Below are 26,938 nucleotides of genomic sequence, written 5' to 3' on the forward strand. Positions count from 1 at the left end.
AGCGGTAGAGCACTCACCTCATAAGCGAGAAGTCCCAAGTTTTATCCGCACCACATCCCTGGTAGTACTGCACTTAACTTGTATCTCCATGCCTTGTTCGTCAAGGTTCGTGTTTCAGAGTTATAGAGTTGAGAAAGGGTTGTAACCACAACTAAAAATAGCCTCCTTGACAGTAGTGGTTTTAATTAAAAAAAAAAAAAGTTCAATTAAAAATCTTTTTTAGCGCTGATATAGGTTTGATTATACTGCTTTTTATATATATTGTGTCTGAAGCAGTAGAGAAATTATGATCAAACAAAAATACAAGCTTCTTTAGTAATGACTATTAACAAATGCTCTCAGAGCATGAATGGTGAATTACTGTTTCAAAAAAACATTTTATATTTGATATTTACACAATAATAACTTTTGTTGTTAACCTAAAATGGAGTTCTTCATTAAACTGTTTGCATTTTATTTCATCTGTTAAATTTTTTTTTTTTAGATAGTTACAAATAATGACTTTATTTCTTAATAAAACCACTAAAGTGGTAGTAAAATAAAAATAAAAATAAACAAGTAAGAAAAATAGAAAAAACAAGTAAGAAAATAAGTAAGGAAAATAAGTCAAAAAAATAAGTTTAGAAGATAAGCAGGCAAAATAAGTTAAAAAGGTAAGTGAAAAAAATAAGCTACAAAGATAAGTGAGAAGATAAACAAGAAAAATAAGTTGAGAAGATAAGCAAGAAAATTTTTTTATAGTTTCATATTTTAATTTAAGAAAAGATTTTTCTCCAATAAAAAGATTTTTCTATTTGTAAAATGTTTTTTTACAGATGGAAAATTTCAATAAATTTGCAGATTAACTTTAGAAATGAAGCATTATCACAGAGCTGTCTAAAGAACCATAGTTTTTCTTTTTAAGGTTAGATATTTATGAGAGTATGAAGATCCAACTAAAATCTATTTTATTTTTACTAGTATGCATGTAGCACTTTCCAAGAAATTGTATTAACTACATTATTTTTTTTTTGTCAAAATTTTATTTAAGTTAGTTAAAGTTGCATGCTAAATGTAAAATCAAAAACTTTGATTAAATGAAAAAAAAAAAACAAAGTGATAAAAACTGAAAATTTACCTTACATAGATTGCACTACATCAATGTAAAGTAACATCTTTAGAAATTTTTTCTTTTCTTGATGTGACATTTTGATTTGAAATACTTTCATTTGTTTAGCAATGATTTTGCTTTTGTAAATTGATAAAAGAATTAATTGGTTATGTAAAACTATTGATCGATAATTGATTTTGTTGTTGGTGTGCAACTGTCAATGTTACTCTCAATATAAGGTAACATTGATACTTGTATAACTTATGTTAAGGTAAATGTTAATTTACATTGTGAGAGGTGAAATCATTACGGTTTTGACAATGAATGCAATGTGAACATTTTAAATATACACTAGTACCAACCAACATAGGCGCCCGCAGGATTTTTTGATGTTTCAGATCGACACTTTCACACATTGTGCAAACTCAAAACTTAAGTATGTTCATACCTATGCCAAATCAAGAGGCCTTGCCAAAATTTGGGATGGTAGAGGCTTGGGAACAAAAAAAAGCCCCAAAATGTTTGCCCCCCCCTGCCCAAACGTGAGGGCACTGATGTAGAAAATTTTTTAACTTTACTATCTTAAACTAAATTTAAATTAATTGACAGATTTTAAATTTTGTAGAAAAATATTGTAAGTTATAAAAGTTATGACCATGCAAAACTTACTCATTTTATGGTCAGAAAATTTTCAATCAAACTTTTGTAATTTATAATATTTTTCTACGAAATTTAAATTCTGACGATAAATTTAAATTTAGTTTAAGATAGTAATGTTGAAAATTTTAATACATCAGTGCCCTCACGTTTGGGCAGGGAGAGGGCAAGCATTTTGGGCTTATTTCGTTCCCAGGCCTCTGCCATCCCAAATTTTTGCCAGGCTTCCTCATTTGGCACAGGTATGAACATACTTAAGTTTGGAGTTTGCACAATATGTGAAAGTGTCCTATCTGAAACATCAAAAAATCCTGTGGGCGCCGATGCCAAGCAAGATTTTCATTTTAAAAATTAGGCCAGGATTAAAAAGTTGTAAAATTGCAATGAAAATGCATTGAAATACTATTATTTAAAGATAACAAATAGCTTCAATTCTATATAAAAAGGTCTGTTAATCTATGATTAAAAACTTTTTTTATCTATGACTAAAAACTGTCAATATATTAAGCTCTACATTAATGACTAAATATCTAAATCCAATGAAAAATTACAGACTTTTTGTTGTTTTGTTTAATTTCTGAAACAACAAGATAATTTTTTACATCAAAATTTTTTCGCCATCTGATGTTTTGTTTTTACCACTATGATGCAACATTATTAGGTGTGGATTTTTCTTCAACTACCAGTATTTGGATCTGCTGACATTTGATGTATTGGTAATTTTTTTTTTTACTAATTTTACCACTCTTTTGATTTAGGTTTTGCTTTGTTTGATTCCATGTAAAAAACATTCTGCCAACTTTTGCTTGATTCTTGGCCCATGGGTTGGTTTAAGCAATCATGTCAATGTTATACCCAAACTGAAAAGTGCATTTAAAAAAACAATGCTACAAAAAAACCTCAAATGTCTAATATTTAGAAACAACATCATAAAAACACATTTTAAATAAGGTGTCGCGTAGAGCACTTGCTTTATAAGTGAGAGGTTCCAATTTCAATATCTACCACATCCCTAGTATTGCGCTCAATTTGTTTCTCTGCACAGCAGCCTTGTTTGTCAAGGTTTGTATTTCTAAGTTTTAGAGTTGAGAGGGGTTAATTAAATAGCCTCCTCATCTGTAGTGGCTTTCTCGGCCTTGGGAGGTGAATTAACATAAAAAAAATTTTAAGAAAGAAATGATATTATAGTATAGTTTTATTTTTTAAATAAAGTTTAAAAAAACTAGATATTAGTTTAATTTATGCTGGCATATTGTGTTGTTATTTACACTTACTATTATGCAGATATAAATAGTTATATTTGTTCATTCAACAACTAGCTACAGCATCGTTAAAATAACTTAAACAACATGTCGTTGTTACTCACCTTTCAAAGTAGCCGCTTTACATACACAAAATGCCTGTTTTTCTCTACTCGTTAACTTCCACATAAATTAAACGAAAACAATAAAATTTATATCAAAAACAAAACCTATAAATAAGAGCTGTTTATTTTGTCAAACTTTTTTGAACTAACAATTACAAAACTGGAATCTTCTGCAGAGCATGAAAATCATATTACTGATGCTGTTGAGAAAAAGTATTTAATTAAAAATAAATTAAAACAAATAATTGAAAAAAACTATATTTTTGATATTTTAAAAGCATTTTCACAGAGCTATCTGGATTATCTGGTAATCTAACACATAATTATACACAGAGATTAGCTGCATATGTCATACTTTTTAAAAAAAAATCATAAACAAAGAACCCAGGCAAGGAGTAAACTATAAATAAAAAGTCAATATGAGCCAATTGGTATGCAGTAGTGGTGTAGTTGTAGAGCAATTGTTTGGAAACTACCAGAGAAGTGGTGAGAATCTTTACCACATCCCTGATAGTACTTAATTTGTTTCTCAGCACAGCGGCCATCAAGACTTATGTTTCATAGTTGAAGGGTTGGGAGATGATTGTAACAGCAAAAAAAAAGTCACTTTTTTAAAAAAAAAAAATAGCTGTAACAGTTATTAAAACTATTAAATTTAATAACTGTATTAATAATAACTAATTTTTTTTTAAACTTTGCTAGTAACAAATAACTTTTTACTAATTTTTTATTTTAATTTTATTTTATTGCAAGTAGCATTCAAATTTTAAAATAAAATTGTATTGACATTTTACAACTTGTAAATAAAAAATAAATACCTTTTTATTTAGAACATCATTCCAATTGATATCTTGAAAGAATTTATGTGCCATAACTTCTTCAGCATCTCTTAAGCTACCTCCCAAACTATTCATTAAATAAAAATAAACAAATAAACTTATTTGTACTAGTTTACATAAATAAATTTTATAATATGCTTAAAGATATTTACATGCAAAAGTAGCATTTTGTCTGTTAAAGCATTTAACTATATTTTTTTCTAAAAATCATTTTAATGATTTTTCCAATTGAATAAATAATAAATAGCAAAGCCTAATTATTCATAATTTCATATTTTAATTTATAGCAGTATCAAGCAATATCATTTAAATGTTTAAATATTTTGTGAATCTTTATTAGCAATCCTTTATAATAAAACAACAAAATCTTTTTTAACAATAGTTTTAATTAATACGTTTAATTAAATATTTTTTAAACTTGGTAAAAATCAAGTAATTTTTAATTAAAACTTGGTAAAAATCGTGTAATTTTTAACAAAAAGGTAGTGAAATCGTGTAATTCTTTTCTTATTGAATATTTTTTCAATAGAATAAAAAATTCCATAACTAAACATTTTAGAAACATTTTGTTGTATTAATATATTTGAATTGTATTTTTTTGTATATTTAATAGATTATTAATATATAAGAAAATTATTATCTTTTAATTTTTTGTCTGATTTTATCAGACAGAAGATTAAAAAAACAAAATTATGGTTTTTAATTATTTTAATTTGAAACTTAAAGTTTGATTTTAGGAAAATAACTTTAATGCTTTATTTATTTACATATAGTTTATTGGTAAACAGACCAGGGTTGATAAAAATCATGATTTTTTTAAAAAAATCAAAAAAATCGATTTTTTTGATTTAAATTGGATTTTTTTGATTTAAATTACATTTTGGAAAAATAAACTCTTAATCAAGTAGTTTTTAATGAAATGAGTTTTTTATGAAAATATAACTAAATTAATTTAAAACATTGAAAAATCTTTTTTAATGTTGATTATTTACAAATCTTCAAAGATCAAATCTTTGAAGATTTGTAAATAATCAATTAAACTCATTGATTCTTATGCTTTTTGATTAAATAGTTTGAATAGAAAAACCAATTTGCTTTCTTTCTCAATTTCGAGTCTATTTCTATTGCTTGAATGTGCAAGACCAAATGATGAAAAGATTCCTTCAACTCCTGCAGATGAAGCAACAGTAGTAACTGTTCAACAACTTTCAGTAATTCCTGATTCACAGGATCATTATGATATTTCCATCAATCACATGGCTTAATAGTTTGAACAATGTTATCATGGAACATAAACTTTTTAAATGGTGCTGCTTCTGCTTTAAAGTTAACCAAAAGTGGAAGAAAATCTGGATTCTTTGAAGCTGCAAAGTCCATATTAATCTCTTTTTCCTTATCAGTTAATTCTTTACCTCTGTATTTAGGATTAACAATATTAGCCAAGAAATGAGCCGGGTTATAGGTTGTATTCTTTTGAATAAATTCATCTTAACTAAGCTTAGGACTTAATTCCCTCTGAAGATTTTTCCATATCACTACACTGTCACCAATAGTACTAATGTCCTGCTGTTGGTTTAAGCATTTGTAACCTTCTTCTGCACTTTGCTTTACACCAAGGTTATTTATAATATTTGTAATATTCTTATCAATTATTGTTCTGTTTTCTTCACAAATTGTTAACAGAATCGGTCATTGTTTAAGATAGGATTCAAGACAATCAGCCAATGTGTTCCATCTGACATCTTGGGGCATTATAAGTTGTAGCCCCTCTTTTGCTTTGTATGTAGCAGCAGCAAAATGGTTGTTTCTAAAATATTTAACAACTTGAACAATCTGCTTCTTGATGTTTGGAATTGCCAAATCTTGGGCCAATAGATTGAGAATATGAATTTTAATAAGTAATAATTAATAAGAAATTGAGAGCTGAACATCCATATGTAATAACATTAACATTATCTAGAGTTTCCAATTGTTGTCTCATTTTTGACACATTTGCTGCATTATCAGTTACTACACTGCAAACTTTACAATCAAATTGTTTTTTGCATTTGTTAGCACGAGTTAGTAGCATAAATCATTCTTGCTATCTGCTCATCAATAGCTTCTTTTTCAGATTTAGTGGTTTTAATAAGGTATGAATCCAATTTAGTTGTCACTGTCTTGCCACTGCTTGGTCTTGTCACTGTCTTTTTATTTTAACACAAAAATCTTGTTTTATCTACAGCAGATTAACTAAATTCACTTTTATTAACAGAACATTGACTAGAATGTGGTTCTTCAGTTGTCTGGTTGATATTTTCTAAGATTTCTTGACAAATAATAATGTTTTTGTCATCTTGAACATCTTTCAGAAAACTACATTTACCATCACTTTTGTGGTTTCTCATTTGAGCAACCAAACCTTGCATTTGTACACCACAACTTTTGCATTTAGCTTTATTATCTTTTTTCCCAAACTTTGCAGGTATTTCTTGAAACCATGTCAAAACTGCATCTTCTTTTCTACCAGCACCAGACATTTTTGTTTCTAGTTATATTAATTTTATTTTACAACTAAAAAATAACAACCAATTATAAATGAATACTGTAATTTAAAAAAATTTGAATATACTCTTATATAAAAGGAATATATTTATATTTATTATATAAATAGTTACAAAAACAGAAATTAATGTAATTAGTCAATAAATTAAAACATGAAAAAAAAAAATTTACTTATATGGATAAAAATCTTAAAATAAATTTAAAAATTTAATGATTTTTATTACTAATATATATTTTATAATGTATTATCTGACTATTATAACTAATACTAGTTTATGCAGTAGTTGTACTTAGCTAATGCAATTTACTTCAATTTGATTAATCAATAAACAATCGTTAAAAATAATTAAAATCAAAAAAATCAATTTAAATCATGATTTTTATTCGTCTGATTTAAATCATGATTTAAATTGATTTAAATCAACTGATTTAAATCAAAAAAACCCTGAAACAGACTATTTGATGTTTAAATACAGCTGACATTGTTAATCAATCTTATTGTACTTAATTTTTTTAACTTTTGAATACAATTAAACAAAATAAATAAAATAAATTTTTATCATGTTTGTTTTGTTGATTTTCATTGAAAATTAGTTGAACAATTAAAATAATTTTTTTTTGATTTTTTTGTGTTAAATATTTTTGCTTTTATGTTAAACTGCTTTGACTCAAAAACATTCCAAATATCAAAATACTAGATAGAAAATCTGTTCTGAAACATCATTACCTATACCTAGAGATGTAGGTCTCGAGACTTTTATACTATGATTGGTATAATTGGTTCAATAATCTTAAAGATGTTACCTGATACACCAAAAGAAGAGAACTTATGGAGAAGACCAACATACCAAATTTTATCAAAAGCTTTAGAAATGCTGAGAGCGATAGACCTAAACTCTCCTTATTTATCTAATGCACATAAAACGTTTTGATTATTATTGTTAACAAATCAGCAGTAGAACAAGAAGATCAAAATCCATAATAATGATAAGAAAGTAAGTTAATATATTCAAGACGAAAGATTAAGTATTTGTAAATTAAAGACTCAAAAACCTTGCTTATGATAGGAAGAAGAATAATGGGACAGTAGTTAGACAAGTCAGATTTCTCTCTAGAATTTTTGAAAATTGAGGTAACAGATGCCGCTTTCCAGCAGGCTGGAAAACAAGACTCTGATAAGCACTTGAATCAAGAGATGAGATTGATGAAAAGTGTTTAGCAAACAGCTCAGCTTTGTCTTTAGGTGAAGTAACCAAATATGAACCATGTAGAGAAACCATGTAGTGGTTTAGCTTTGTCTTTAGGTGAAGTAACAATTCTGAACCATGTGATGGAATGACAGATTTGCCTTTATTATAGACACTGTTAAAGATTCTCTGGAAGTCTTGGGAGCCTAATTTTTAAGATGAAATACAAGGTTTTGTGACATGAGAATAGCAAACTTTGTCAGACAAAACTGGTTTTCTGCAGAGTTGTTTTGGTGATAGATATGGAAGTAATATTTATAATTGGAAATTGAAGAGCATAATGAGAGGAAAACCATGAAGTAGAGTGAGACTTGACTTGGAATTATCAAGAGTGAAAAAAAGATTCCATCCCAACCTGAATCCAAGAAGTTACATAAGTAGCACATTTGTCAGCAAAAGTAAAGATTTCTACCCAAAAGCTATCACAATGAAAATCACAGAAAGAGTTCCAGTCAGCTTTAAATAGTTGTAAGAGGTATGATGATACGGGGATTCTGATGATGAAAAAGAACAAGATAACAAATTTAAATAGATCAAACTGTGATCAGAAGCACCTAAGGGTGAATGTGAAGAAACTGAGCACCAACTAGAATCAGAAACAAGCCATTAATCGACTAGTGAAGGTAAACGACTCAGATTGTTTGGAAAGCAAATTGGAAAGTTGAATATTTGCATTAGAGATTGATAAAGGCAAAAGTTGTGGGCCTTAACACTTGCAGAGTCACTGACACTAGAACCAAGCCATTCAGTGTGATGATCAATAAATTTACCAACAATAACAATATTGCCTGAAGGATAAAGAGAGGGCTTGGTTAATTTGATCAGAAATAACATCATAAAGAGTGCAGTCTTGAGATGAAAGAGAGCAAAATGGAACATAGTGAAAGGTGATAGAGTGAAGTGGAGCTAAACGAAAGCACATAAAAAAATAGTCTGTGGATTTAAACCTAATGTTTTAACCTGAATGTTTTAAAGCATTCGCTAATATAAAAACATTATAGTTATGAAGTTAATTTTTTAGCGTGTATTTAAAAAAATAATTGTTATGCGGACAAACATGGAAACATACTCAAACATAAATGTTCTCAAAACATCTTGGTGCAGAAGGATAACATAAAGAATATTTGCAAACATTAAAAACCCGCTAAATCTACGAACAAAGAAATTCTATTGGTTCAAAAAATACACTGACTTAGTGAATTAAAGTTCCAGAATATTCCGAAGAATCTTTTTTTTAAATTTGTATTAATTGAGTTTTGATAAGTTTTTGTTGATATTTCTAGTTTAAATTGTTATAAGTATATATTATCAAACAAATTTTATTTTAATAGGTTGACTTATTGTTGGAGCGACACACACACAGATATTTAAAAGATTAAATAAAATGGCAGCGTACAAACTTTTTAATAACATATTTTAATCTATATTACTAAAAGTTTTATATATACAGCATATAATATATACATATATTAGTTTATACGCTGCCTTTTTATTAAATTCAACTTATTTATATAATCGTATAACAAGAATATGACAACCAAAGATATCATATATATTAATGTTATATATGTTATGTATGTATAATATATATATATATATATAACAGTAGACTATATTGTTTCGTCCTTCAGGACTCTTCAGTAATGTACTTATTTTATTGGATTAAATCTTAGCAATAAAACTAGAAATCTATTTTAAAGCAATTTCAAAGATTTGTTTTAACATGCTTAAGTACACAAACTAAAGAGCAGTGGGCCAGCATTATGCATCAATTATGATACATCCCATGTAGAGAGTGCTCAACAAAACTAAAAGTTAAGGAGCTAGAATCAACATTAGACAATATTGTTTCACAACACAAACATACACATATATATATGAAACACAAACACACATAAACAAAACAAAAACATACACAACAAAACACAAACACATATATTAAGTGGCTTACAAGTGAACCAACACCGCGCCAGAGGCCGAAACAGAACACAAACATACATAAACAAAAACATACATAACAAAACACAAACACATATATTAAGTGATTTACAAGTGAACCAACACCGCGCCAGAGGCCGAGACAGAACACAAACACACATAAACAAAAAAAACAACATACATAACAAAAAACATTCATACATAAAAAGTTTTTATTTTATATAAAAAAGTGTCGCTTAATTATAATTTAAACATTATAAAAGACGAAGTTTATTAATTATTCTAAACTTAATTTATAACAATTTAATCAGGCAGCTTTTACTTTTTGTAATTGTCTCTCATTGGTCCAGTTAAAGTTTTTTACCCTTGATTATTTTTTTTTAAATGTTCTCAAAGCATCTAAAGAGCCGTGGCCAAGTTGTCGCAAATAAATATTTTATGCGTGGTCAAGATTAGAGTGCGATTGCATGCCTTTCTCGACCAAGCCTGTTAGTGGTTGATATATTTAGAGAACTTGGTTATGACAATGATTTTTTGTGTTTTATAGTTTTTGATACTTCAGTTATTTTTTAAATTGACTAAAGAAACTGACTCAAAGCACAGATAGTACTCAATACACTATTTAATAGTCCAAGCAATTGCCTCATTTCTATTAATAAACTTTAATAAACTCTAAGCCGTAACAAAGGCTCCAAATGTAGCCTCAATAATACACACCAAAAGTACGAATAGGGACACCATCCATGCGCAACATGGCACTGTTAGTGCTCTAATATTTTACAGCTGTTGATAGAATTGGTCTCTTTGAAAGCTACGCCAGAGTTAGGGAAATCTGACTACCAGTTGGCCTCAGAACCATAAAACTAAGCTCTAGAGCTGTACCCTCATTAAGAGATAATAGAATGAGTTGTCTAGTCATAAAAACAGAGACACGAGCAAAACCCATGCATTGAGTTAAGACGATCCAGCATTCAACATTCTAAACTGGAAACAATGTATTATAAATACATCTACGCCAGCCTAATAAATAAAGAATGGGTGCGAAGCTGGTCAACAAATAAAACCTATTCACCCCTTATTGTTTCATTGTGTGGGACTTTTTAGAACCTAAGTCTTGATCCCATTCTTGTAAAAACTTTCAAAGTCTTGGTCTTGGGTTGATTTTTTAATGTCTTGGTCTTGAAGAACTCAGTCTTGATCTTGGTCTTGAACCTAAATGTCTTGGTCTTAGTCTTGGTGTTGGCTTTTACTGTCTTGACTAGATCTCTGCCTAGATCTAACGGATACATCAGTACCTTGATCTAACGGATACATCAGTACCTTGATCTAACGGATACATCAGTACCTTGATCTAATGGATATTGAGTTCACCAAGTAAATCTTTATTTAATATTGCATCAATAAAAAGATCGATGTAAAAAAAGCTTAAACAATGAAGAATGACCACATGGAAATGGTTAACTAAAAACAATATATGTGCAAACAAAACAAAACAAAACAAAATTAAATTGCAATTGTATCAAAGCAGTCATACTAGATAATACAATTTTTCTAGGGGTTATATATACCCTTGTTATTCAAGTAATATAAAAACTAGAGTGTTTATGTGGGAAATTTTTTGTTGGTAAAATGAAGCTCAAAATTTTAACATACATTAGCCAATGTCAAAAACATACTTTTGAGGGAAAGTGAAAAAATTTGGCTGTGGCAAAGCATTAAAGAAATTGCCATGGTGCGTTTGGCTGTAATGAAAATAATACAGTTAAAGTGGAAGGAGATTATTTTAGGAAAAAAGTTAGAGAATCTTTAGAAATAGTTTTCTAGTGTTCTACAAATGGTGGATTAAATAAAGATAAACGTAATTATGTCACATTCTCTTTAACTTTACTGAATGACATGTCAAGCAAGTATGAGTCTTGGTTAATAGGACTAGAGATAGTTCATTTAAGCAGCAACCTTGATTGTATTAATACAATCAAGGTTTTTTTCTAGTAACCCCAACTTAATAGTGGTTGCAAGCAACCACTATTAAGTTGGGGGTTACTAGAAAAAAAAGAATTGAGTTATAGAGCACGGAAACTATTGACAAAAGATTTGAAAAGTTGTAAGTTGAATGAGTCAGGAAAACATGAAGTTGGGAGAGAGTTCCAAAGAGTTGAAATGCGGGGAAAAAACCAGATAATAAAAGTTTTTAGAGCATGCAGGGACAGATAAAGTAAAAGAATGAGATTTTGCTGAATGACGAGTAAAGCAAGAATGAGTTTTAGTTGATGGAACTAGAGATGATAGTTCCTTTGAACAGCAACCATGATAGTATTTGTAGAAAAGAGAAAGAGATGCAACTTTACAATGATGGGATAGAGGCTCAAGCTTAGCAGATAGAGCAGGTTCAACTACATTTACAATGCGCTTTCGGAATTTATCAAAAAGAGAAAGGGCATAGTTGGTAAGGGTCTGTGTCTTGAAATAAAAAGTCTTGTTAAACTCATTTTAGCAAGACAAGACAAGACAATACCAAGACAAGACCATTTCAGTCTTGTCTTGAAAAGTCTTGAATGAATCAAGACCAACCTTAAAAAATAACTAGTAATTCAAGAAATAACAAGACTTTTCTTGGTATTTTTTAAATTAAGACTAGACTAATCAACCTGAAAAATTTCTAAGATGAGTTCACAAATTTAACCTTGTACTAAGGGGTCATCAATAAAGTACGTCACCCTAATTGGGGGAGGGGGCGCAGAACAGGGGGATTTGAAGCAAAATTTTGTGACAAGGAGAGGGAGGGGGTTAGTCGAATGTGACATCACAAAAATTAATTTAGTATTACAGTTTAATTACTACGCGTTCAATTGAAGGAGTGTTTTAGATTGTCCAAATTTTTACTCACTCTTCTTATTTTTATGTGTATTGCCGTATTTTAAATAGTTTTAAGTTTGCAAAAACTGCCATCACGTTTTTGAAGACATTAAAGCACAGCGATGCAAAACCATTAGATTAACAACGTAAAAATTAAGTTTAGAATTTCAAATTCAAGGTTTAAATAAGTAAATAAAACATTTAAAAAAAATTATAATAAATAACATAATAACGTGTAAGTTAGTTATCTTTTATATTATTTATTTTTGTGATTCTTATGTTTTTAAACATTAGAGTTTTAGTTCCGTGCACATTTAAGCAAGAATATATAATAATCTAAGTAACTAAATAAATATATAATAACTAAGTTAAATAGACTTGCTCATGCTTTTTTTAATAACATTGCACCTATTTCCTTGGTATTGGTATTGAAATAAATTTTTTACGAGACGCAGACCCTTAATAATTAGAACCAGCCCAAATATGATAACAGTACTCCATACAGTGATGAATAAGAGATTTTTAGAAGTAGAGAATAGAATTGAAAGTAAGTAAATGTCAGACATGATAAAGAGAAGCAATCTTCGCTATAGTTAAACCTTAGATATGCAACAACTCTCTTTGGTCCACCATTTCAAATTTTCTTTTTTTGTATATTTCTGCTAACTTTGACAGGTTAGTATAAGACATTGTAGGACCATGGTAAGAATATAGGCTATATTTGAAACAGCCATCTTTGACCTGTCATCTTGAAATTCACTTTCTTATTTATTTCTGCTAACTCTAATAATAACTAATCAATAAAATAAATATCTGGTTAGGGTTCTATAGAGCAATGACAATAATAAACTATATATAAATCACTTACCATTGATTTTATCTCTTAATATTTTTTGTTTATTTCTAATAAATTTATGCTAACGGGTTAGTGTGACAAGGAATAGGCAGAGTTAGATTTTAATAAAATTTTAACATAAAATTTTGCGGGCAAAATATACAAATTCAAAACAATTTGATACTTCAAATTATTAAATACATTAAAGATATAATTTATCTAATTTTTAAATATTTTAAAATGATATAAAAGCATAGAAACATACAACAGAAAAAACAGTAAAAACATAAAAAGTAAAAAATACAACAGACCATTTTAAAAAAAAAGTAAATAACTGCCTGTATACCCACTTTAAAAAACAACATTTTTCTTAAGAAAATTAAAAAAAAAAAAAAAAAAAAAAAAAATGCATAACATGACTTACCGTCTTTCTGGATTTTTTTCTAACAAACCACTTAGTATACTTTTTGATGGCTCTGATAATCGAGAGGGAAATCGAACTGGTTCCTAAAATGTTTTTAAACAATTTAAGCCTAAAAAAAATCTTCACATTTTTTTTAAACCTTATATATACATATCAATATGTAAATAGAAGTAGGTAGATAACATCTATTTTATTGAATTTCATCTTAATCTTTCAGTGGTGTACACTGGATTTTTAGATGTTTAAGTTTTGACACTTACAGGTATTGTGCAAACTCCAAACTTTTGTATGTTTATGTTTATATCAAAAAAGAATGTTTTGCAAAGAATTGGGGTGATTGGAGCTTGGGAACAAAAAAACCTTAATTTTTGGGCCCACCCGGCCCTTAACGTGGGAGCAACAAGTTTATAAAATATTTTCTTTACTATTTTTATCTAAATTTATATTCATCATGCAATAATCTCTTATTTTTCAAAAACTATGACCATATAAAGTTTTAACCCCCCTCAATTTGAGGGGGATGTAAACATTTGCAGGGTCATAAAAACTGAACACTAAGAGATTATTGCATGAAACTTGAAATTTGTTGATGAATATGAATTTAGACAAAAATAGTAAAGAAAATATTTTATTAACTCGTTACTCCCACATTAAGGGCCGGGTGGGCCCAAAAATTAGGGGTTTTTTGTTCCCAAGCTCCAATCACCCCAATTATTTGCAAAACATTCTTTTTTGATATAAGCATAAACATACAAAAGTTTGGTGTTTGCATTATGCCTGTAAGTGTTAAAACTCAAACATTTAAAAATCCAGTGTACACCACTGTCTTTTAAAACAAACTTAAACTGCATATAAAATTTACTAGGTAACTAGGTATCTAGTTTATAAATAATTGAAATGTTATCATTTTAAATTTAAAAAATGATGTTTTTAGTGTGTTATATACCAGTGGCCACCAGACCTAAAAAAGATGTCTTTTGAACGTTCAAAACTGGGATCTATTTATAAATTTATTACAGCTGAAATTGTTCTTCTTGCGAATTACTTGGAAGTTTCCTGTTTTTTAGTAGTAACTATTCAAACTAATAATTAAAAAAAAAATTGGTGTAAATAAGGAAACCCCAGTATACAGTTGCAGCAAATCATTAACCATACTAAAAACTTGTAATTTGTTTTCAAAAGCCAAAATAGTCAAACAAAACCATTTTATACTTTCACTTTCACATACAACTTTCCATTTTTTAGTAGAACAACAATCATCAAAAGCTCAAGCATTAAAATCAGCTCAAGCTTTCATTAAATTTCAACTTTCTTAAATGACTTGATATCGCAGGTAATTTCTACAAGTATTGGAACAAATTTTAACTGTAGTAATACGTCTTTTTTATTTAAAGTCAGTTATTTATTAATTTTTGAAGACCTTTTTATCAAACAATATGTTCTTTACCTCAATTGAATTCTTATCAAGACTTCCCAGGAAGCGTGTGCGGTCACACAACTTATTCGTCCATGTTTAAAGTAATTTTTTTAGACAACTTGACCACATTTTTATATAGTAAGCGCTTTAATAATTTGCGGCAAAATGAAGCTATAAGAAACTACAGAGAATAAAACAGCAATATTCGAAGAAAGGAAACAAATACCATATGAAATAGAAAATCTAAACAAAATATACTTAAAATTTTTTTTTGTATTTGTTTCCTTTTTTTTGAAGACATATGTTATTTTCCACTACCAATATTGATCCAAGTCATGGAAAACAGCAGATAAAAAACAAAAGAAAGCATGTAACAAAAATAAAAACATTTTTTGATATACAATTTATTTGTGATTTTTTCAGTCAGTATATTAGGGAAATACTTTATTATTTGCGCTAGAAACAAGGACAATTTTAAAATTTGTTTTTCAAATGCTTTTGCTAAACTTTACTGTTTTTATCAATGCACAGGAAGTCGAAAGAACAAATTGCTATTTATTTGTAAAATTATTTTTTATTTTAAACAAGTTTTTCATGTAAAAAAATTAAAAGTAATTATTTCTAATATTTAAATATAAAATATTTTTTTGTTTTCACTACCCCTATTGGAATAGTCTGCACTTTCATTGGGTTATCCAAATTGTGCATTTAAACCCGACTGTTTATTACCTGATGAACTATTGTTATTGATGATACTCCAAAAGCTTGCGGGCTAGTGCATTGTTACTGAACTTTTTTAATAAAATTTGTAGAAACCTATTTAAAACTTTTTTTTAAGTTTTTAAATACATTTTTTCAAATAGAGCAATTGTTATATTCATTATCTCTAGTAATTCATATTATTATTGGGAATTGAGCAATATAAAAGAAACAATTTCAGACAAGCATCAAATTTGGCAAATACATTTATAAAAAAAACGCTATCAAATTCAGTAGATAAAAACCACCCTAAAAAATAAGAATACAAAAATTGTATAAAAATTTTGTAAAAAAACTTTATTAAAATTTTTTTTTTAATTATTAAATTTTTCTAGTTTACTTAATTAAAATATGATTTTTAATTAAGTAAACTAGATTTCGTTACAATTTTGTTTCCTTTTTTATGATTTTTTCTTTTTCTTAGTAGATAAGTTTAGCTTTTGCCGCAAATTATTGAAACGCTTTAAAAGTTAAAAGATGCGAACTACCGTGGTCAGTGTTTAAAAAAATTATTTTTAGCATTGATGAACAAGGCCTGCAACTGCACACGCTTCCTGGGAAGGCTTGCTTGTCTCCTTTCATTTAAATTATGCTATCAATAAATAGTATCAACCTGAGTAAACTTTTCATTAATTACTGCCTGTTGCAAAGACTCTGCTCATACAGCTTGCATGCAAGTTGCTTTTTTTTCACAAGTGTTATTTCCATATTTTCTCATGAGACCATGGTACCACTTTAATTTAGTTTTCCAATCTTGAATAAATAAGTTTGATTATATTACTCCAAACGTTATCCCACAGTTAAAATATCTTTTTATTTACAAGCTGAAGCCAATTTTACTTATAAACTGTACAAGTTCAATTATAAGCGTCTCTATTACTCAACTTATTGCTCTAGTCTATCAACACCAACAGTTTCATTTATACTTTTCTTCAAAAAGTTAGTTGCCTTAGCAACATTAAACTTCTGAATATAAAAGCTGAATATGACATGAATGCTTCTAAATATTACATTATTTATTTTTGACACGAACTATTTTAGTTTTAAAATAAACTTTAACTTTTTTTTTTGCAAATTTGGTTTTTTTACTTTTAGACATTTTTTATTAACAAACATTATAATAAACAAGACATTAAAACAAAGGTGTGTGTTTTTCAATTCCTGTGGTTAAAATTTGTTGAAAAATGTCAAGTACTTGCATAATTTCATAAAAACAAGTTTTCACAAACTTTCATAAAAATAGTTTTGTGTTGCAAAATCTATTATGCAGAAAAGCAAAACTTGAAATTTAATTACAGCCATCATAAAAATACTGTTTTTAAAAAACAAAAAACAATGACTGTTGTGGAACTGTAATATTTAGTTATAATTTTTGCAAATATACTGCTGTTAAATAAATAAAAATTCAATAAAAAAATACTCACACTTAATATAAGTTCAAACAACACTTCGTGATCTCGATTGTAGAACGGCAGTCGACCACACAACATCTCATAAAGTACTACTCCAAAACCCCACCAATCAACAGCATGCCCATAATCATTGTCTTCTAATACCTGAAAACAGATTTTATAAGAGTTTATTTTTAGCAGATTTTATAATAGATTTGTTTTCAAGAATTAATTGTTAAATTTAAAGACTCAATGAGAAATGCTTGCATGTGGAACTGCAAAGTGTTGGAACTAAACAAAATTTTTGCTGTACAATAACAAAAAAGATAAAATTTATATGAATATCTTTTCATTAATTATATATTTTTTCATTTGTTGCTTATAATCACCCTAAATGCCTGCAACTTTGTCTTATATAGGGCCAAAGTATTTTATAGTTATGTGTGGAGAAACAGACATATAATGTGGCATATTTGCTTTTAAATAAAATTAGTCCAAATTATAATAATTTTTTTTGTTTTTGTTTTTTTCACACACCATGTCTCCACCTAATATTTGCTTTTGCATTAAATAAGCACAAACTATACACATATACAACCCTCAGAATTAGGATCAGCATTTGGCAATGCCGACCTAACTGCCAACCTGAAAGTGTTTGAGGTCACCAAAAAATTACCGACCTTGTTTCTATGTTTTGCCAACCTGATGCCGACCTCTAAAAGATTGAGGTCGGCAAACTATTGCCGACTTCATTTTTCCTAATTCCGAGGGTTGCATATATGAATATATTTTTACTTAAAAAAATGTTCCCTTATAAATATATAGTCTAAAAATAAATTATATAAAACCATTTTGTAATTTTTTATTAATTTCAAATTTAATTTAATACTTACTTCTGGAGCTAAATATTCTGGCGTTCCACAAAATGTTTTTGTTGTATCAGTAAAAGATATTTCTTCTTTACACAAACCGAAATCCGTAATTTTGATGTGACCCTCTGAGTTTATCAAGAGATTTTCCAGCTAAATTTAGAAAATAATATGTATATATAAACATTATATATATATATAAACATTATATATATATATAAACATTATATATATATATATATATATATATATATATATATATATATATATATATATATATATATATATAAATTTTTTTAAAAATATTAAGATATGACAACTTTTATGCAAAATAATTTTATTTATACAAAATGATTATTATTTTTGCAATTTTTAAAAATTGCACTTCTTTTGAGTACCAGGTTGACATAAATTTAGAGAATTTATGTCAACCGTAAATTTTTTCAGATAATATTAGATATCCATTAAATACACATAACTTAATATCTTAAAGTAATAAATTAAATTAATATTATATGTAATATATAAAAAAAAATAATAATATGTTAATTGAAAGTATTATTTTCATAGTTTAAAGTAAACCTTTTTTAACTTAAAACATTATTTAAAACAAAATAACCTTTAAATCCCTGTAAACAATTTTATTTTCATGTAAATATTTTAAAGCAAGCGTAATCTCAGCACCATAGAATCTTGCTCTTGCTTCAGAAAACACTTTATCTCTTGACAAGTGAAAAAATAGCTGTAAAAACAAAAGCAAAAGTCTTAAATAATAAAAAAAAATTCAATACAACTAACCCACTATAATTAAATTTATTTGTAATAATTTCAAACAATATTATTTAAATAAGTATATAATAATACTAAATATTATTTGTAATACATTCAAATGTTATTCAATAGAGTCAAGAAGATGTTTTATAAACATGGATTGAAAAAACCAAATAAAGAATCAATAAAAATAAATAAAATAGTATTATAACAGTTATCAGCATTGTTGCAGTGTCATTCAAATGTATTTAGATCTAGGGATATCAATTTTTAATAAACTACCTGTTGCTGTTAAGTCAGTTAAGGAAATCAAAATATCAACACCTTATAAATTACCTTTATTTTGAACTTTAGACTATGGACTTTGTGCTAACTTGTGTGTGTATATATTGCTTGCAATCTTAGGCCATAAAAAATTATTGACACAGCCTAATGATGCTTATCTTGAAGCCAAAACAAAAAGTTTGCGCATGACGTCAGCTTGTGGCAAAAACATTTTTCGATCATAAGTTTTTTCATGCATTTACATTATACTTGCTGGTTAACTTTAACTATGGTGCATTCTTGCAGTGCATATAACTTCACAGAAAGATATAAAACTAGTGCACATAGTGCAAGTTTCAAAGTTAAGAGTTTGTTTTAAACAATAGATAGTTTATGTTAAATAGAAGTCAAAAATTATTATTATGTTGAAAGATAAATAGCTTATCATATGATATGATGAGCTATTTATCTTATTCTATGAATCTTGGTTTTTTGGTTTAAACTCTTTTTATAAAATAAGCCATGTTTAGTCAACCTTTTTAATTAAAAAAAAGCATTAATCATTTTACTTGAGTAAACTATATTTTCTATTAATATTTCTGCTGTAATTCATCAACCCATACATCATTATTTAATGTTCTGTATATAAAAACAAGCTTTGCTGCCTTTTTTTACTCCCATCTTGTTTCTTAACTTGGAATGAACAAGCTTAAAAGTTAAAATAATTCTTTTATGTCCAGCACTAGAAGCTGGTGCATTTAACAAACCTTCAATATCCATGATAATGTTGCAGTCCAAAGGTTATAGAGATTTCCACCACTCATTTTTTAAAACAAATACACTATAAAAATAGCTTTTATGGAATTTGCTCCAGCTTGATGAATATTTCGTATATATTTTATTATCTGTGTAACATGCTTGCTCACATTTTCAATGTTAAGATCATTTGCTAAAAAATTTAGCATATGAACAGCACACCCATAAGTAATTATTCAGATACCTCCTTCAGATGACAATACTTGTCGCATTGATTTCATATTAGCTGCATTGTCAGACATAAAGCTTTTTACTGTTTACTTTTTACTTAGTATCCAAATTTATGTGTTACAGATTATTATTGCTTTATTGTTTACTTTATGCTTTATTGCTTTTATTATAAAATAAAATAATGGTTACAATAACTTAAAATTTAAAAAAAATAACATAAAAGTTTTATTAAATTTTAGTTATTATTGAACTTCAATGTCTTAAATGTTTAAAAAATCCATAGCAAATGTAACTTATTTAGTGTACGCAACTTTTATTATATAAATATATATATATTTTCAATCATTAGGTTTACTGTAACTATCTTTTTTATTTAAAAGGCACCTTGAAGCGCAGTAAAAATAACCTTTAGTATAATATTTATTATATTTAAATCAAAATGAAAATTAAAATAACAGTATATACACATATTAAATGCTTATGTTTTGATTCAAATAGTTAGTCTATATGATATATTATATTATATATAGACAATAATTATTTGAATATATACATAATATATATTATATTATATACTTACACGAAGTACTTATATAAAATATAAGCATTACATCACTCCCTTTCTGCACGTTTCTGTTTTGTTAGCATTTCTCCGTTTAGCACTAACATAATGAATGAACAGTTTGAAATTGCTACAGCTAATTTCAATAATGAAATGTTAACTATTTTAACCAAGTGCACATGGAAACACAATGTGAATATAAAAATGTGCAAATGAAATGGGAATAGAAAATTAGGAAATAACTATAAGAAAGTTAAAGCTTCTGAATATTTTTAATTTTGTAAAAACATCAAGTCAGATTTATTTGATTTATTGTTAATAATATTCCACACATCGTTTATAATGAAAATAAATTTTCACAATGGAGATTTTTTTAAATTCATTTTTGTATATAGTATAGGTTTTTTATTAACTAGTTTTTATCTTAAATTAATTCAAAACATTTCTGCTGTTTAGAAAGTCCGCAATCAAGGATATTCCAAAAGGAAACAAAGTAATGTTGTCAACATTCATGAAATAGAAAGTTGAAGAGGTAATTAGCTTTAGAACTGAAATTACCAACGGAATTACATACATTATTGAAATATACAAGAAATAGGGAAGCAGTATTACAAGGTTATAAAGGCTTGATACAACAAGGTGCTTTACAGTTTATTGATGGGACAAACTTTGTGACAAACCACACAATTCAAAGACATTTAGAAAAAGCATCTCACCTTACTGCAACAAGATGTGAGATCAAGAAACCCTCAAATGAGTGATGTGTAACCTCAACCGATGGAATAAAGACAAAATCCTCTAGGACTGATGAATTAGCAGCATTAAGTTTCGAAAATGAAAAAGAGGAAAGACCGCTGACAACAGCTGAGGGGAAAATCTGTTATTTAACTCACAACTAAGAGTTTTGAAGAAGAATTTCAAATTATTCTTGTATTATAATCTACTAATTTTTTGATGATAAAAAAAAGCGTTATTTAAATAAGAAATTATAAAAAAATATATTTAATAATTATTAATTTACAAAAAAATTATTTATTAAAAAAATATTAAGAAATATAAAAACCGTTAATATTAAGTTAACAGCATTTTAAATACTATTATAAGAACTTATTAAGCACTTGCGTTTTTGTTTGGTTGCATTTTTTTACCATTACTAGTTAAAAAAAATAGCGATCTGGCGCCAATAAAAAACAAGAAGTTGGGAAGTATAAAAAACTACATTGTTGAAGTAATATAAATGCGCTGTTGTAGATACTACTTCAGACATTGACGAATGAAAGTTGTATAATAAATAGAAAGCTTTTTATAAACAGTCTTCTGCAATTTTCAAATTTCAAAATTGTTCTCGCGGCCCAGACCCCAAGCAAGCATAATTGCGCTCGATAACAACATATTATAATTTTACGAGCATGATATAACACGCTTGGCGATTTTCTTCATCACAAGCCCTATATATATATATATATATATATATATATATATATATATATATATATATATATATATATATATATATATATATATATATATATATATATATATAAACAACACTCTCAGCATGTTCTTCCTATCTACTCAGTCAATCTGTATGTACGATAAATTTTTTATATATATACCTGTTGCTGCATTTAAAAAAACAAATAGGCAATACCAAGTAAATAAGATACTGTAAATTTAATATATATTAGAAACTATTTTTCAGAAGCATCTTTATGATTTTAACATCTTTAAAAGTGCATTCACATTTACATGAAAGATATAATTCTATTTGTAAACTGGTTTACTTTCTTACTAAATATTTAATGTTGTTTAATAAAAAAGTTTGATTTAAATCAGGGATGCGAAGTTCCATCGATTTTTTGGGACTCCGTGCTCAAAAATCATGGACTCCTTGGACTCCGAAATTTTTTTTTTTCTTTCTTAAATTAAATAAGGATTTTTATTATCTGAAGTTTTTATGTATAAATGCCAGAAAAGTGATAGGATACCAATAATATTTTTATTATGAATAATATATTAATATATATTTTAGGTGCCGGAATTCACTCCTCCTTCCTAACCAATGTCGCAAAACTTGCCCAAAGGTGGGTTTGAACCACGGATCCCTAACTTTTTAGAAAAAATAAGGGATCCGTGGGTTTATGCAGCTGAGCGCAACCACTGCTTAAATCCAAAAGTCGATTTGTCCCGCTTTTGCAGGATTACAATTATTAAGAATAATACAACTCCAAAGATAACTTTTATTTATTTTGTATTGTCGAACGCACAGAATTCTCAATTTCTCAGATTAATTGAAAACATATGATCATAAAATTATGAAAAGATTCAAATGTTTATTTACATTAATTACACTTTAAATTATAAAGTCCATAGAACAAAATATTACAATATCTACATTGTCAAAAAATATTCAAATAAAAAACTCGTTTGTTCGTAAAAAAAAGCATATTGTCAACACTGAGGCCTAAAATATTCATTTTATTGATTCCAAACTTATCTAAACACTTCTCAATAATTTTTTTAGTGTAAAAACCGCCCTTTGTTTTCCCTTCGTATCGATTGTGCCAAGATTGATCACAACAATTTCATCATTGTTTGAGTATTGCACGTTTATACCAAGGTAGTGGCGCATATGCCTTTATGTAGAATTGACTTTTAAATAAATTAGCATTTTCGATAATTTGTTTTTGATTTGTTCGCCATGCTTTTTGGCAAGATCACTAATTTGAATTCTCATATTACCTCTATTCATTTTAAATCCAAAATGAGATGCAACTTTTCCGCAAAGCTTTTGAATAGGTTCCCGATCAAACGCCTATAGAAATTGTTTTTAGAATAATAAATTATTATTAAAAAATGGCAAAAAAACATGATTTTTTAGATTTTTTTTGAAATTAATTAATAAATATTAACAAAAAAATAATTTGAACCTGGAATGAAAGACCTTCAACCAAAACTAGCTGGTTTAAGGCTTCTAAAAACTCATCTTTTTCTATATGCAAATTAATTTGCTGTGGTACAAAACACTGTGAAGTGCTGTATTTGATGTATTTGATGGCTGTATGTTTTTGCTTCTTATTCTTTTCTTCTACTTGTTTTTCAAATTTTTCTTTTTCTAATGTAATGACGAGCTCTGCGTGTTTTCTAGATAAATGTCATATAAGGTTGCTAATGCGAGCTTTTACGGCACATGTAATTTCTTTACCGCATAACTCATTACTTTAACTTCTTACGGGAACAAGACATTTGAAGTATACTACTTTACATCCATTCAACATTTTATTTGTACGATGAAAATGTCAGTAGATCGTATCTGATGCATATTTAGCGGCCATTACTAGTCAAGATTGTTGCTCACGAGTAAACAGCAAATATCATTATAAATAATAATGTTGTTATTGCAAGTTATTATGAACATGCAAAGTATTTGTTCTCTGTTATATATGCTTCAGCAAACTAATTATCTGTACAAGAACCCTCGAAAACAGTCAGGAAAGTTGTTAACATGACTAGTTATGAATTGATAACGTTAGAAGTTTTTCAATCAAAGGGAATTGTTGCGCAAAATAATTTTTATTTATTTGTTGAGGTATTTTTATAAGCCTTTTTTTGGCTTCTTTCTGATTTAGATGGTAGGTTTTTACCAATAGTCTAGATCGTTAGTTTGACTTAATAGCACAAACTTATAGACAAATTTGAACTTTTTTTTTTATTGCGTATAATTAATTTGTTAGTTAAATTTGATAGCTTTTCGTATCTAAACCATATCGCTTTCATTGCAATTTTTCAGTAAGTGTTATTAAAATAAAAAATTTCATTTTTTAAGTAGAGAAGACCGAAAACCAATGTACATAATTGTATTATCTCACAACATTTTGGGTTTAAATTAAAAGAAACAATTTTTTTCCTAATAAAAGTAGTTACAAGTTTTATTTATTTATAATTATAGTTTCACACTACTTAACGGTTTTAAACAGTGCTTGAACAAAGCACAAATTTTATCTACAATTTTTTTTAAAGAACTTTACTTTGGTAAAATATTTGTTTATTGCTCATTAACTAGTTCATCATTTCTAATCGACGTTCTTTCTATGATAAATCTAAAAAGTTAATAATAACGAAATCACTTATGCAAAAAAAAAGCTTCAAAACTAAAATATCATTTATTCTTAAATTTGGTACATATTGAAAAAAATTTGAACAAATAAATACTCAAACATATTATTACCTACTGGTCTAGCCAGGGAACGATTTTATGAGTAAAACAAGGAGGGTGAGTTCTTCAAAAGTGATGAATGTCTTATAAAAAATATTGAACTGTAAGTCAAATGTTAACTCCCTCTTTTTATAGGGGAAGGGGCAATAACCTCCTTTCCATACAAACCGTGAAATCGCCCCTGGGTCTAAACAATTGATGAGCTGTTTATTACTTTAATAAACAGTTTATCAAAAGTACTTTCTTGATGGGAATTTTTTTTATTTTATTAAATTATACATAAATAAACAAAAATCGTTACATATAAAATTAACATTATGGGTTTCATTAAAAGTTTTATATTTAAGAAATATAAAACTTATAATAAAATATGATGAAAATTTTAAACTTAAAACACTTTATTAACTAATTTTAACAACAACAAAAAAAAAAATTAAACAAACTGTTTCTTTAACAAAAAACCTATTAGATCACGATTGCGGCTAAATGGCTTTACTTTATATTTTCTGAATAAACGTCACATAAGCAATATCAAAAGATAATTTAAATATTCTAAACGATAAAAGTTTTGGTTTAATGTATAACTACTGAAGGGGTAGGTAAATGGCCATTTCACACGTAAAATGGAGCTGTGTAATGCTTCTTAACAAGGCGCGACATTCGAACCGATACTCAATCTGGCCAAATAAATAAAATCGGCAAAAAAGAAGGTTAGCTTCCCGGTTAAATGCTCTTTTTTAGTGCTTAGTGACAAGTGCATTAACAAATAAAATAAAAAAAGTCCCGGAGTCCTAAAATTTTTATGGACTCCTAAGACTCCGGGCTAAAATATGGACTTCATGGACTCCGACTCCGGACTTCGCATCCCTGGTTTAAATTGATATTTTTTTGATTTGTTTAAACCACTTGGTTTAAACCTATCATCCCTGTTTGCTTATCCTTAGTTTAATCACAAATACAACTTTTAAATTCAACATTTAAATAAAATAACAGTGGTATTAAACCATACTTAGTTCAATCCTTAAAAGATGTTATTTGCATATGTTAAGTTGCAGAAAGCGAAATCAGAGTTTTTAAGGAAGAGAAGAAAAAATGTATTAATTTTTCAAATAGAAATGTTCATATACATTAAAAATTCAATTGAATTAAGAAGTTTTGTGAATATTTGCTTTAAATTAATCTTTTCTATGGTGGGAATTGTTAGAACTTTTAAATCTTAGTTTTATAAAAATTATACTGTAAACAAATTTTAACATAAATTGAAAAAAAAAACATTAAAATAGTAACCTCTCCACCATTTACATACTCCATCACAAAAACGAGACGATCATTTGTCTGAAATGAATACTTTAGTTCCTAAATAAGTAATAAAACCATTAATTTAATTCTGATGACAAAAATAATTAAAATTAACTTTTGAAATGCAATTAAAATAAAAAACTAAATTTCAAACTTATTACAATTGAAAAGCTTTTTAAAATGTAAACAACTTTTAAAATGTAAACAACTTTTAAAATGTAAACAACTTTTAAAATGTAAACAACTTTTAAAATGTAACTTATTACAATTTGAAATTTACTTTAATAGCTGCATTAAGAAGTATTTATGTTAATATATTCATAAGAGTTAAGAGGGCTTCCAACCCTAAAAATAGTTAAAATTAACTTTAAAATTATTAACCTAAAAATAATTTAAGTTAATTTTTGAAATGCAATTAAAATAAAAAATTAAATTTCAAACTTATTACAATCGAAAAGCTTTTTAAAATGTAAACAACTTTTAAAATGTAAACAACAAAAGTGGATACCCACTATTATTAAGGTTGGTAACCCTATTAGCTAACATTTCTTAGTTCATAACAGAAAATTATCCAAACCAGTAGCTCTAATCTCTAAAATGACTCTGT

General features: G+C 27.4%; 1 protein-coding gene across 1 annotated transcript in view; it reads right to left on the reverse strand.

Moving 5' to 3' along the window:
- LOC100210496 (RAC-gamma serine/threonine-protein kinase) overlaps positions 1 to 26,938 on the reverse strand; it is a 56,450-nt gene that overhangs the window by 3,381 nt on the left and 26,131 nt on the right. Inside the window, exons 9-14 of the mRNA XM_065799630.1 lie at positions 26,320 to 26,388; positions 18,852 to 18,974; positions 18,257 to 18,385; positions 17,397 to 17,528; positions 13,797 to 13,879; positions 3,932 to 4,019 (exon numbers count right to left, since the gene is read on the reverse strand). Coding sequence (XP_065655702.1) covers positions 3,932 to 4,019; positions 13,797 to 13,879; positions 17,397 to 17,528; positions 18,257 to 18,385; positions 18,852 to 18,974; positions 26,320 to 26,388 — 624 coding nt within the window. The remainder of the gene's footprint in view (positions 1 to 3,931; positions 4,020 to 13,796; positions 13,880 to 17,396; positions 17,529 to 18,256; positions 18,386 to 18,851; positions 18,975 to 26,319; positions 26,389 to 26,938) is intronic.

The sequence above is a fragment of the Hydra vulgaris genome, chromosome 06 (assembly GCF_038396675.1).
Source record: "Hydra vulgaris chromosome 06, alternate assembly HydraT2T_AEP".
Taxonomy (NCBI): domain Eukaryota; kingdom Metazoa; phylum Cnidaria; class Hydrozoa; order Anthoathecata; family Hydridae; genus Hydra; species Hydra vulgaris.